Below are 13,587 nucleotides of genomic sequence, written 5' to 3' on the forward strand. Positions count from 1 at the left end.
CCAAATAAAGTAAAGACTACTCAATTTTAATTAAAACTGTCCGGTAAGACAGTTGCATAAGGGTTGATCGTCAAAAAGTGCACGAAAAATTTAAAAGAAATATCTTTAATTAAAAGTAAGTAAAGAAGTATCTTTAATTACTTTAATTAAAAGTAAAAAAATATACAACAGAAAAAATAATTGGGAGTTAATGTGGAAGTTCAGAAAGTCACACTCACAAAATCTGTCTTTCTGCTAGCAAGCAATATCGTTTCTAGAAATGTCAACCTACCAGAGAGAACACATTTGTGACTTTAGGGAATAAATTCACTTTTCAAGAAACCTCGAACTGATAGCTAATAGTGGGTGGCTAGCTACTAAGAAAATTAAGTATCTGGAATGGGTTATCGTCTTCCAATAATCTCAATAATTTACTCGCAGTCACTAATCTACTTGTTGGACAGACACAATGTGATAGAAAGGACAATTAAACAGTGTATATTATATTATAGTATACTGTATATTGTCAACCCCTAATTTTTTTTATTCCGGTATGCTACAGCTACAGCTTATTAAAATTTTTTTTGCCTCATCAAAATTTTCTAATTTAAAAGTTTAACGTTATTTAAAGTTAAATAAAAAAATTTTGTATTCCAAATAAAAGAGATAATCCTATATTGACTTTATACATAGTTTAACGAAAATCTTTGGAACCAAATTTAAAGCAGATAAAGTTAAAGGACCACTTTATTATTCCATTTATAGGTTGGGGCTCCAACTTTAAATAATTTTCTACTGCATTTTGAATAACGTCTAGAAGAAAGTTAATGTAAAATTCTTTTACTTATACTTGTTCACTTTTTTTTATTGGAAACTTGGAATTGCGTAAATATATATATATATATGAAAATATATTTATATATATGTATACAGATTATAATTCAGATAGTGGCAGCATGGAAACCTAAACAGTAAAATGGGGGCTAAATTACTTGATAGAATTTAAAATTTTCAGTACGGTATAATTTCGATTTTCTCAAGAAAAATTTAAGTAGTTTTTGAGGGTTTATTAAAATTTTTATTTTGGCTCATCAAAATTGTTTAATTTAAAAGTTTAACGGTATTTAAAGTGAAATCATAAAATCTTGCATTTCAGAAAAGAGAATAGCGAGAGCTAGAATTTAAGTATTATAATGGGCTCACCATCTCAAAATAAGAACAATGCGAACTCAGCAAAATATATCAGTCAAGAAGGTAATATTTAGTATAGAGTTTATATCTTAATCTCTCAGCGTTTCTCAACGTTGTAAAATCCGCTTTAATAATGGGGTGAGTAGAAAATGCCGGTTTATTATGAAAATCTGATTGTTATAAAAAAGTACATAATTAAAAAAAAAAAGGCACGTTAATACTAATATTCAAAATATATGTAATCTTAATTATCTACCCTATTTGTCTACTACCTTCTCTCATGAAAATTCCTCATCTCGATTGTTAATTTGAATTTCCTCTCCATCGAGAGGAGTTATTTCATCAAATAGGTAACATGAAAGATATCAGATAAGACGCCTTTATAAATTCTAGGCATTTGAAAGAATGTGAAAATGCCTTGTTCGGTTTTGCAAAGGAGCTGGATCATTTTTTTCGTTTTTAGGCATGATTCAGATTCTTGAATGATCTACTGTACCTTAGTTTATGTCGATTTCTGCTACGGGAAGGGGAAAATTGCTTTTTTTGTAATTCCTGATGTAGAGAGAACGTGTTCCATTGTAACGCGGAGTGCTCCATTCTTGCGGAATAAAGACATTTCGAAGTACCCGCAAACTACCTAAACTCGTTCTTTCAAATTCATCGTCCACTAACTAGTTCCTGAAAAACACAAATGGAACTATCCATCAAAACTAATTTCGTCGTCACGACTGATTTGAGCTTGTACAAGTTCAGTTTATAATGTCCTTTTTAAAAATGTCAACTATCTTTACCCATAGGTTTTTTAAAAGTCATTTACTTTTGACTCCTGCATTTCTTACTTCAGTTTATTTATTGGCTTCTAATGCATATATTTTTACTTCTTTTTTCCTTGGCAAACTTCAATTTCCACAGACTAATAACCTATTCATGTTGAACTTGCTTCATAATTTTTATTTAATTGCAGTAATTATTACAGAAGTCGTGCCTGCCTTTTGAGATTTGTTTTCATGCCGATACCATTTCTTAAATGTTGAAGAAAATAATTTATGAACGGCCACCATGACTTTCACTAGATTAAAATCTCTGACCTGAAGGAAATGAGCCGTTTATCACTAGAAGAGAAAGAAATTTGCATTGCTTATATAAAGCTTACAGGCTGCTATTTGGATTTGAGATGCTATATGCATAGCATTCTAATCAACCCAACAGATGCTTATGCATGTTTCTAGTACCCATCGAATCAATAATGATAATATTGATGGATCTTTCTTATAGTTTCTTCTTCTCTCAGTTTTTTTTTCCTGACTGATTATCGTTATTGTTTCGAAATTTCATTAAAGCTAATGGGTATTCCTGAGTCAAACTTCATACATATATTTCAGCTATTTACAGTAGATTACTATATGCGTGTATTCGTAATCAACGGTTTTGTCATCAGGTAAGTTTTAAATTGATTAGGTCCAACACTACTTTTTCAAACTGACGATTCCTAATGAAATGAGCTGATTGGTGAGAAGTTAATCACTGGATTCTGCATTATGTCACTTGATCCACTTTTCTTAACAGTAACAATTTGTTAGAGGACACTATCACTTATTGTTTTTTTCAAGTGCATTTTAGCAAGTTTCATCAATGGGATAACAGAGTCTCTACACGTTCTTTTTTTTACTTTACATATGTGGAGGACTGGTTTATGGTAGATTAGGACAGCTCCAGTTCAGATGATAGTTGTTGGGTTGAATATATTTGTTCTTTGCAGACTCCATAGTTACGATCAGAATATCTACATCTACCCTTGAAGATCTACCCAACTTAAGTGTTTGGAACAACGTGGAGCAAATCTCTTATCATATGATTTCAGATACTTTCTATTTTACAATAAATCTCATAGGATCACTATACTTTCTTATTCTATAGTTGCAGTGAACAGAGGAAAGATAATACAATACTGAGCAATCAGAATTTTTATTGCGTTTATAGATCGGACAGAGGATTTATTGGAGGCAGAAGATTAGAATAATGTCCTTCGCTGTTTTAGGGGATAAATAGAGACCAAATATAAATAATGTTGGTAAATCTTGGAAAATATAATTTTTTACATGCCCCATTAATGTCCATGCTCTAGTGAATTCCTCCATAATAAGGTTCTGTAGAGTCCTGAACTCTTCTGAGACTAAATAATTAGTCAACTAGTTCCTGAAAAACACAAATTGAACTATCCATCAAATCTAACAGTAACCCAACAGCAATACTTTGTTGACATTTCAACACAAAATGTCCCAACGTAATATTAGACACACCTTGGGCAACATACCAGAAGCATTCGGTGCCATGAAGTTCTTTCATATTTTTTTTTTAGACTTTCTTTTGATCGGCAAGCTAACATGTATGACCGAGCATTAACCTTGCTGGAACAACGAAAAACCTGTTTGCTATTTTCATGAAAGCTGGGCCAATTAATTTAAAATTATGAATCAAAATTTATGAATAGACCACTGCCTAACACGGTTACCAATTTCTTGTTGGATTAGTTCTTCATAGCAACTGAATAACGCACAACATTGGACATATTTTACACACTACAACTAGTAGTTATGATGGTGGCAGCCTGAGGTATAAGCTCAAACACCATGTTCTACAACTCCTTGATAACTTTTCCATAGACTATTGCTTACTGAGTTTGTCAATACTACACTAAATTCGCCAGTACTTCTGCACAGATTTAAGTACCTTAACTTATAAGTGTTTAAAGTTTATTCAATATTTTACTTTTTGCCAAGGATTTTTTTTTCTACGATTTTTGTGCATTTTTCAGAGCAGAAATTACTGGACAAACAAGTCATCACGCCGGAAGATGTGTTGAGTCTGCCTAGAAGTACGGAGAGTAAGTGGACATTTCTTTACTGTATGATAGCACGCAAATTTTACATCTGCAGCGGCAGTTTATTGTTAAGTTTTTTGCAAGGATTTGTCTCTTAGTCGGGCTTTATTTTTTCTGTTTACAGACTATCTATGCCCAGCTTTATCCAATGTCTGTGACATTGAATTCGTTAGATTCAAGTTACGAGATATGGACAGTGGAACAGTATTGTTTGATATCTCCAAACATCCATTCACAGGTTGGTCCCATAGCTGTATCAAATATGTTCGAAAAAACTAAACAGTAGATTACTGTAGTAAACAGTACTGGTAGATTGGTTAAGCTGGACAATAATATTTGTTTTTTAGATAACTATGAAGAACATGTCGGTGGATATGAGAGTGTGGAAGAATCAAACGCTGGTAGATGTGTGAGGTATCAATTCTCACCGAGATTTTTAGAATTGAAGACTGTTGGAGCTACGTAAGTATTGAGATGGTAGAGTAGAGGCTGATAGAGTTACTTTTAAGGGATGTTATTGACTGGGGAATGTAGAGGAGTCATTTCTCACGTTCGAAATAATTTATTATACCTGAACTCTAAATTTGCGGAGCTCAGTGCTTCACTAAATCAATATCTACTAAACTCAACCAGTTTGAAGAACTTTGCTGACGTTAGATTAAATGTTCTTTAAAAGGCTGTCACAAATCTGTTTCAATGGTTTCACTCAAAACATGTGGATCGTAAGCTGTAGTCCTGTAAAAAGTGCGCTATCTAATTAAATGTCCAAATAACATTTTTATTTATAAAGGAGGCTACTGCTGGAAGCAGAATTGTACCAAAAAGTTTCAATATGCACTCTGTATGGTTGTAACTGGCCATGGTCAAATACAAAGGAAATGTTGATTTTATCCGTCATAGTACCCATGTTTATTGTATCCCTGACTGGTTTCGGACCTTCATCCATTTCAGAGGTAAATTAATCAGTTTGGTAAAGAGGTTTTGACTTCACTTATGTTCCTAACCGCAATACACTTGCTTACTCTGAAGGTAGATGAAAGTCCGAACCAATCAGGGATACAACAAAATGCGTGCTATGACGGATAAAGTCAACGATATTATCCAGCACTGCGGGCCAAATCACATTTTCAATGGGAAATGGTTTATTATGGGCTTGGTAAATAATGCTTAAGATCGAGTAAACATCCGAAAATGTAATTTTGGATTGTATCCGATATGAGGACTTCAGGGCACGAAACGCAGCCTAAGGCTGAATTTCAAATCGGTTTATGTTGTACTATATTTCTGCTGTTACTGGAAAATGTGGATGCTTTTATGGATTTTGCAGATGCGGCATAAAGACGTCGCATGACTTGAAGGGATGTGCAAATAGTTCTTAGGTGATTCTACTGAATAGAAGTATTTTATTGACAGATTATTCTGTCACTGGGTTAACAGAAATTCTTAATGTTAAGTTTTAGTTGTATTGGTTTTAGTGTAGTATTTATTAGGGCTTTTGCGAGTTAGTGTAGTTTGTGTCTGGAATGAACGGTTTTATTGATTTGTTTTGTTTGAGGCGCGTCAACATCTGAAGTTATTAGCGCTCGTAGCTTGCTTTTTCCAGTGTATGGCCGGTCTCCGGACAGTATTTCTCAAATTACAGAAAACATTTTCTATCATCGGGCAGTGAGCTGTAAGAAGCTCCTAGGAAGAGAAAATCTAAGAACCGGCATCTGGATTTGACCCCCGGATCTCCGCGTTGGAATTCAGTGTACTCTAACCACTGAGCTAATCCCATCCCGATGAACCGATGAATCTTATGTTAGTTATTGTCGCAGTGTGGGATGAATGGAATTCTATTTCAAATCGTAGATTTTAGTATTGTTTGTAGGTAGTAATAGACCACTTAGGAATATCGTGTACTGGTAGATAGGTTAAGCTGGAGCTGGTCAATTGCAAGACATGGTCGAGTAGGGGTAGGATGATCCGTTGTTTCCTCAGTTTGTCCATTCAGATGTATTACACCTTTCTGCCATTAATGTATTATGTTGGTTGTACTGTGTAAACTGCTTATCCTGTCAGGCAGGTATGAAGTAAGTCAGATACTCCCCTTGATTATATTTGTGTATCTATAAAAAATCTCAATAAATTCAAAGAACATTGCTGGAGCTGAACTAAACACTCTTTTAAGCTGTGTTCTTGTAGCCCAGAGTACAGTTTAGTGAGACTAAACGCTAAATAAATCTCCTCTAACTATTGAACTAAACCAACTTATAGAACATTGCCGGAGTAGGATTAAACACTTTTAAGGACTGATACAGAATTTGTTTCTTCAATTTTATCTCTCAAACATATGTTCCTGTTCTAAATGTGCTTTTAATTTTTTTTTTTAGTGTGGAATTCACGGTTGGATCTGAGCCGATTAAAAACTTCCGAATGATCGAGAGGCATTATTTTAAAGATACCCTGCTCAAGAGTTTTGACTTTGATTTTGGATTTTGTATTCCGAATAGTACGAACACATGCGAGCACATCTACCATTTTCCAAAATTGACTAAAATTCTCAGTAAGTTTTTTCCTAGTAAGATCAGGTGTGTGGCTATGCAAAGGTCATTCACATGTAAACCGGTATGTTGACCTACGGTGGGTAGTCAGTGGGGATGTATGATACCCCACATGTGACCTTCCTTTGTAAGCCGCTGTATTCGAGTAAGAGATATTGCCATTGCGCAAAAGCTAGTTATCCGAATTCTTGCTAGTGAAGCGACTCTTCATCCGAAATTTTGATTAGACTTCAAGATTGGTAATGCTACCTTTTCAAAAAACCAACTGGTCGTGAGTAAATAGAAAATTAAAATCACTGACACCGTTTTTGCCCGGCAACACAACATTCGGGCGATTCGTGAACTTTTGGAAGGTAACCGTCGAAAGGACGATGAATGCCATTATTATAATCGCGAGCTGCTGGGTGAGATGACAGCCACCTAAGTAAGAAATAACATCGACAATCCATTCTCAACTTTTTAAACCTCGCGATAAACTTATTAAAATTTACTGGACATTTCTTGAACATTCTCCTTTCACTCTTAATTTAATATCAATTTGAGTTCCACGTATTTGGTTCTCTTAAGAAAATATTTAGCGATGATTTTGTAGTAGAACAGTTTGTACTAAATTGACTGATGTGGCGTTAGTCTGCTTTTTATCTTTTGATACGGGGTTCTGGAAATTTCCCGTAATGGGAAATGCAAAAGTGTGTTTTTGAAGATCCGATGCTGATCCGGATCGTCCGTGAAGAGGACGTACCTATAAGATAGCGGGTCGACAAACAACGGTGGACATTACTCGGTTAATGACTTCTGCTATTCTTTGGAAAGCGTTTAATCAATCGAGCGGAAGCCGAAATTTTCATTGCAGCATTTATTGTGACTAATCATTCTTTCTTCATTTACAGGTTCAGACCATTTTTTATTTTATTTTCCGAATACTTTTCTACATTAACTATACCATGTTCATAAAGTTTTGGCGGAAACTTGTGCAGAAGCCACCTGTTCGATTATAAAGTAACCATATAGTTTTACCTAATTTTGTTGCTTTTATTAATCGGAGTTTTTCTTTTAGAAATGCAAAACCGAAAAGCGTTTTATAATTCCTAATATACACAAAGTAGTGAAAAGGTAGTTTTCTCTTTATTTTCATTAAAATATAATTAAAAAAAAAAAACAAAATGTGACTTGGGGGTTGATCGTCTCTCTTTGGAATCGCCTCTGGTGAAGAAGAGAACTGTACAGAACAATATTACGGAATTTTATCTGAAAGCAAAAAATGCAGTTTATATTTGAATGACCTTCGTAGCTATTCTAACTACCCACAACTGATACCACACATACACAGACTGTTGTAGGGCAACTAATTAATTTAAGATCAAGCTGTTATCCACAACACAATTCTAACTTAACCACAAATGTGTGCTTAGCTCACCATTATTATGCACATTATACCCGCACTATATACCCACAACAGCTCTTCTAAAGTAGAATTTCTAATTTCAGTTACATCACTATGTACACTGTGATATCTCATAATTGATCTTCTAAAGTAAAACTTTCAATTTCAGTTGCAGATATGATCAACAATCCTTTCGAGACAAGATCGGATAGCTTCTTTTTCGTGGATGGAGTCTTGATTATGCACAACAAGGCAGAATATTCATACAATGGTTCATTGGATAATTAAAAGGGCATATTACGTATCAGTGATTACTGGAAGTTGTAAATTGTATATAAATCATACTTAATGGGGCAAACTGAAAGATAAATGTTTATTCACGTATTGTATTCAATTTTTTTATTTATTTTTTTTTATGACAGACTAATTACTGGTTGATACTATTTGGTGGTAATATTGCTAAATAATGATGTCGTGCAATTGAAAGTACAATATACTGCTTATTGTTCACGTTGGCAGAGAAATGTTTCAACGTGGTTTAGAGGCAACTCCAGACTCATACTGAACCGCCTTTAAAATTATGTGGATTTTAATGTGTCTCACAAAACCTCTTGAATGAGATTTCCTTAGAAATTTATTTTCTGAACATCAAAAGTGGCTATAAAGCACACTGAAATGGTCTCTACAACAAATTTTATTGGGGTGGAAATTTCATTTAGAATGTACACCAAAAAACGAATTAGACATAAAAAATAAGGTACTTTTACTGCTCAACCTTTTTTATACAATCAAACCTAATGTGGTACAACCTTAACCTTTAATGATAAACTCGAAAAAATTGTTGTTGAGAGTAGCTTTAGATTAAAAATGACACATGACTTTCTCTTACTGTAATTTTCAAAGTTCTAACAAAACCTTTACTATTTAAGCAGAAGTAATTTGCTGTAATTTACTATCCAGCTTCTCCATAAACCCCAAAGCCAAAATGAATTTCAGGTAGGATTTTTTAGGTTAGTATTGGTGACGCACATGTAACTATTCTGCATTTAAACTCAATAGAAAAGTCTGTAATTTTTGAGAAAATCTCCAAAAACTGTAACAAATTTTGGCCACCTATTCTATTTATAAATATGATAAAAGTTGTGGAATCGTACAGTGTATCGAAATGACTCTGCATAGGGAATGTTCCTGGAGCGTTTCAAATAAACGCTAATGATCTGTTACGTATGTAGTTCTCATTTGATCTTTTATGTTTTGATACATGATTGGTGGTTATACATCTTGAAAACTCGTCATTTTTTATATGCCAAACATTTCAACAAGGATGGCTACCCTCATCAGTAGGTGGTAAGATACGGAGATGTTTCATGTGAAGGTTATCGTTTGTTGTGATTATACTTAAATTACCGTAATGGGTTTGCCACCACTTATTGAATTGGCTTCTTCTTGAATTTTGATTAGGTGATTATACACGAGTGGTTTACGCTAAGGGACCTTCCTCCAAGTCCTCCTTAGAAACAATAATTAGGCCTGCCTACAATATCATAAGGTATCCATATCCCTAGACATTCTTTTGAGTTTATACTCTGCATATATTAGTCTTAACATTGGCGAAATTGGAATTCTGAAATAGGTTTGGCGCTCCGTTTTTCACTACCCATTCGGGACTCCAACACTCACCGTCCCTTCTATTTTGAACAAATGGCTTGTCATCTAATCATTTTTAGTTAGCGCACTAAAACTTGCAGTTGCATCCATCTGGTCAGGAAGCTGAATGTTTCCAGGTATCGCCCTGTTTATACCCTTTTATAAATCTTTTAGGCTAAAGACTCTTCCATGATCATCCAGCTTCTCTTAGTTGTTATTCTCTTATTGTTAATTTCCCTGTCACAAAATGTTACCCCTAGATAACTAACTCTATTATACATGATAATAGATCATGTTATGAATCCCACTTCATTCAAATCTTCTGCAATCTCGCTATCGTTTCCCCAGAAGAACTTCACATTACTCCTCTGAACAAGACCTAAATTTTACATTTAGATGCAACTCATTTTCCTATAGTCTTTCTGCCATTCCTCCAACTGGCTGCAGCATTCAATGACTCCATTGAGCTCATCCTGTAAAACCATGGCTGTGCCCCTAAGACCATTAATCTTCCTCAGTGTAGTTCCTACTTCTGTCCAAATAGTTTCCTCCTGTATAAAAACACCTGAGTGCTTTATAATGACTACTAATAATGAATGAATAATTACTACGTTATCTTTATTAATGCTTTAGGTTTCGTATAGAGTTTACTGTAGTTCCTCCTTTTTTTTTTTCTTAAAATCTCATGCCTAGCACTTTTTCTATTGCATAATTGAATTGTGTTGACTGCACAAGTTCTGCTTACGATACCGTACAAAATTTTGACCTATGCTAGACATTGACAAGATTGCAGTGAGAGAATATCCAATATAATTAGGAATTGAAAGAAAAATTGTAAAGCCTTTTTGGTCGAGAAGTACCTATCTTATAAATCAGCTAACCATAGATTGTTCTGTCACATTTTAGCTATTTAACAGCGTACCTATAATTCTGGATGTAATTATACAAAATCGTATGGTGTAATCGAAATGCAAGCCAATTTGAGTTCAATAAATCAACTTACAAGGGTATGAAATCGTATTTGCGATGTGAGCTAATTGTTTAAGTATAGGTCTATTAAGTTACAGCCATTATTATTTTTTACTCTTAAACCATCTCATCTTATTAGAGATAGAATTATTCCGCACTTTCCCATACCAGCATCCAGGTGTGGGCTGTAAGCAGTGTCAGGGAAAGCTCAAAATTCAAATCTATTACTGGGATTGTTTGACGTTTCTAGGTTGGCTTCACGTTTTTCTCTTAAAGGAGGAAATAACAATCTTAAGATGGCAAGCTGTTTTCACCTAATCGTCTTCAGTAAGCGCACCTACCAAAACTTGCAATTGCATCCTTCTGGTCAGGAAGTTGATGTTTCCAAGTATCGCCCTGTCTATTCCCTTTTATAAATCTTGGACCTATGTTAGATATTTTGATACGATTCAGTGAAAGAATGCCCAATATAATTAGGAATTAAAAAAAGAATTGTAAGGCCTTTTTGATCCAAGAAATACCTATCTTATAAATCAACTAACCATAGATTGTTTAACTCAGATTTTTTTCTGTCTGATTACAGAGTTAAGCATTCCTAGATAAGTAGAATCGTGTCCGGATGCGATGGGCGAGCTGCTTATAAGGAATCTGATTATCCCAGTGCATTAAGCCAGAGTTTATGGCCCGTAGTAGTTCGTCGGACTGTACGATTTACCACCTCCGCTACGTTCAGGACCCTACGTCTTCAACAATCGGGGACTCTTGTCGAGAAAAACCTTGTTTTTACGATGAATTCTGGTGCAGGATTTAGATTGGCGAACTACATTAGTCTTGAATGGACTTAAGGGAGGGCTACCTGGTTGTGTGAAAAATGGTGATTCGGGTATTAGTCATCCCCGTCTATTAATCTGGAATTAGCACCATAAATTATTATTGGAAGCTGGCTCTGCCCGTAAAACCCGGTTGCAAGTTTACTTAAGCTCACGAGATGTTGAAACTGACTTCTTCCACCACTTCTACTGCCTTGAGCCATCCGTATACCAATATCGATTCGCCTCTCATTAGACAATCTAAACTTCCAATTCTATCTATTTGGTCAAAAGAACTGAAAGACATGTTGTGCTGTTGCTTGGAAGGGGAGTTGTTGATGGAATGCATTTAGAAACAAGTCCCACTGCCGGTGGCAGTGCACTAAAGAGTGGGACATGATTCACTAGAAAGTTTTTTGGTATTGATGTGTAGCGAACGCTTCAACAGCTGTCGTCAGAAGTGCTTAAACTAAGAAGAATAGAGATCTGGATTCAAGTCATATCCAATTTCTTCTGTGGTTGAATTTTAAGAAATTTCAGCCAATCGTGCTGAACCAGATATTCTTTGCGAATTCAAAATACAACTTCATTAAAGCTTCTGTTGTTGCAGAGCTGCCTTTATTGAAGCTTCTCCTCAGAACATACTTTGTGGAAACAGCATCGTGCCTATTGGCGGCTACAATGTAACATCATTGGGTTCTTTCCTTTGGCCCAGTCTGATATCCAAGTTCAGTAATAATTGTTATAATGTTTTTGAAAGCTAAAAGTGACTCCCAGACAATTAATGTTGCATCCAAAAAACAAATATTTAAGCGAAATGGAGGAACCTCTCCCTAGATTATTGTCTACATGCCTATAATGTTAATTTTTCTCTTAATGACAGGAGATTTAGGCAGTATCCAACGTGATTAGACATTGTTCTAAGATAGACATTGTTTATAAATTTCTCAAATAACAAAGCTGTTCGGTTTTCTTAACCATCCTTTAAATTTTATTACTGATTTTAAAGGCTTTTAAATAATTTTTAGAGTTCTTCAAATAATTATTTTTATAAAAAAAAAATTTGTTCAAACACTTATGCCTAAAATCCTGGGTAAAAAGCTGTTTTACTGTGAAATGCTTCAACGCAAGGTTTATTCTAAGCGTATTCAGCTGGCCAATTCTCATGATAAGTGTACAGTGTAAACCAATAAGCTGCAGTCGTCTGGAAAGTGACTTAGTATAATGCTCAGCTACTCTGCGTCCTACACACCACTCAGTGCTGTTTGTAGGTCACAGACCTAAGCTGGCCAGATTCCTTGCTATGCAGTGTGGGCCAATAAGCTACGGTCAGCAAGACACTGGCCTAGAACTCTCAGCTCACTGAACCCTTCACACCGGACAGTGCTATTTTCTGACTTCAGGCTACATACTAGGAGAAGTTTTTCCTAGTTGAATGTACCATTAGAACACTTTTAACAGCTCTTTATTAATGTAATGGTAAATATTATCTGGCAGATTATTTAATTATTGCACATTTAGTGTTTGTGATATTTTGAAATTACAATGATATAATTTCGATCAGTGAGGATCAAATCTGTGATATCGTTTAATTTATTTTCAACGCTTTATTTTTGTATTTTTTTATTTTTTTTCTTTAATTGTTTCGACATAAATTCTAGTCACTGTACCTAGTGCTGGCATAATTCTGTCTGTTGAGAGTTGCCGCTACTGATTCTGAATATGAACTTAGTTCTCTTCTACAAAACAGATAAAGATCATATTTTCTTGTCCAAAGAATTGTGAACATCAAACAGATTGACACTGCTCTGCTATCCAAAACCACTGCTCGAGTAGCAGTATGTTATCTATTCCCATCATTAAAGGCTGTCAATTTTATTTTTTTATTTTTGCATTAACATTTGATCAGACAGAAACTGTCCTCATTCATACTGTTCAATTCATTTTCACAAAACATGTACCTTGTTCTGCAGTCCAGAGCAGTGTAAATGCCAGGCGACTAGGTAATTTTTAGTAGCAAAATACTAACTAGTGTTTCTATATTTTAAAGTTGTAGTATATGACCGTTTTTGTAAGTTCTGTGATATTTTAACTTTTTTTATTTTTTTTTAATCATTGAAAGCAATTCTTTGAAAGAGATTTTGTTTCTGTAATTATTTATTTATGGTAACAAAAATTATTAGC

General features: G+C 34.6%; 1 protein-coding gene across 2 annotated transcripts; it reads left to right on the forward strand.

Moving 5' to 3' along the window:
* The first annotated feature begins 923 nt into the window (after nt 1–923).
* unc-119 (unc-119 lipid binding chaperone) lies at nt 924–8,367 on the forward strand. Of its 2 annotated transcripts, none has more exons than XM_074143661.1 (6): nt 924–1,233; nt 3,986–4,054; nt 4,176–4,289; nt 4,399–4,513; nt 6,424–6,596; nt 8,148–8,367. In XM_074143661.1, exons 1-6 carry the CDS (start codon nt 1,173–1,175, stop codon nt 8,264–8,266), a joined length of 651 nt encoding a protein of 216 aa, XP_073999762.1. In that variant the 5' UTR covers nt 924–1,172; the 3' UTR covers nt 8,267–8,367. The 2 variants fall into 2 exon arrangements, with proteins under 2 accessions (XP_073999762.1, XP_073999764.1); XM_074143663.1 differs by having other exon boundaries at nt 3,991–4,054.
* Nucleotides 8,368–13,587: the final 5,220 nt, after the last annotated feature.

Source organism: Rhodnius prolixus, unplaced genomic scaffold (genome assembly GCF_049639745.1).
Source record: "Rhodnius prolixus isolate KJV_2025 unplaced genomic scaffold, Rpr scaffold_12, whole genome shotgun sequence".
In the NCBI taxonomy this organism is placed as follows: Eukaryota; Metazoa; Arthropoda; class Insecta; order Hemiptera; family Reduviidae; genus Rhodnius; species Rhodnius prolixus.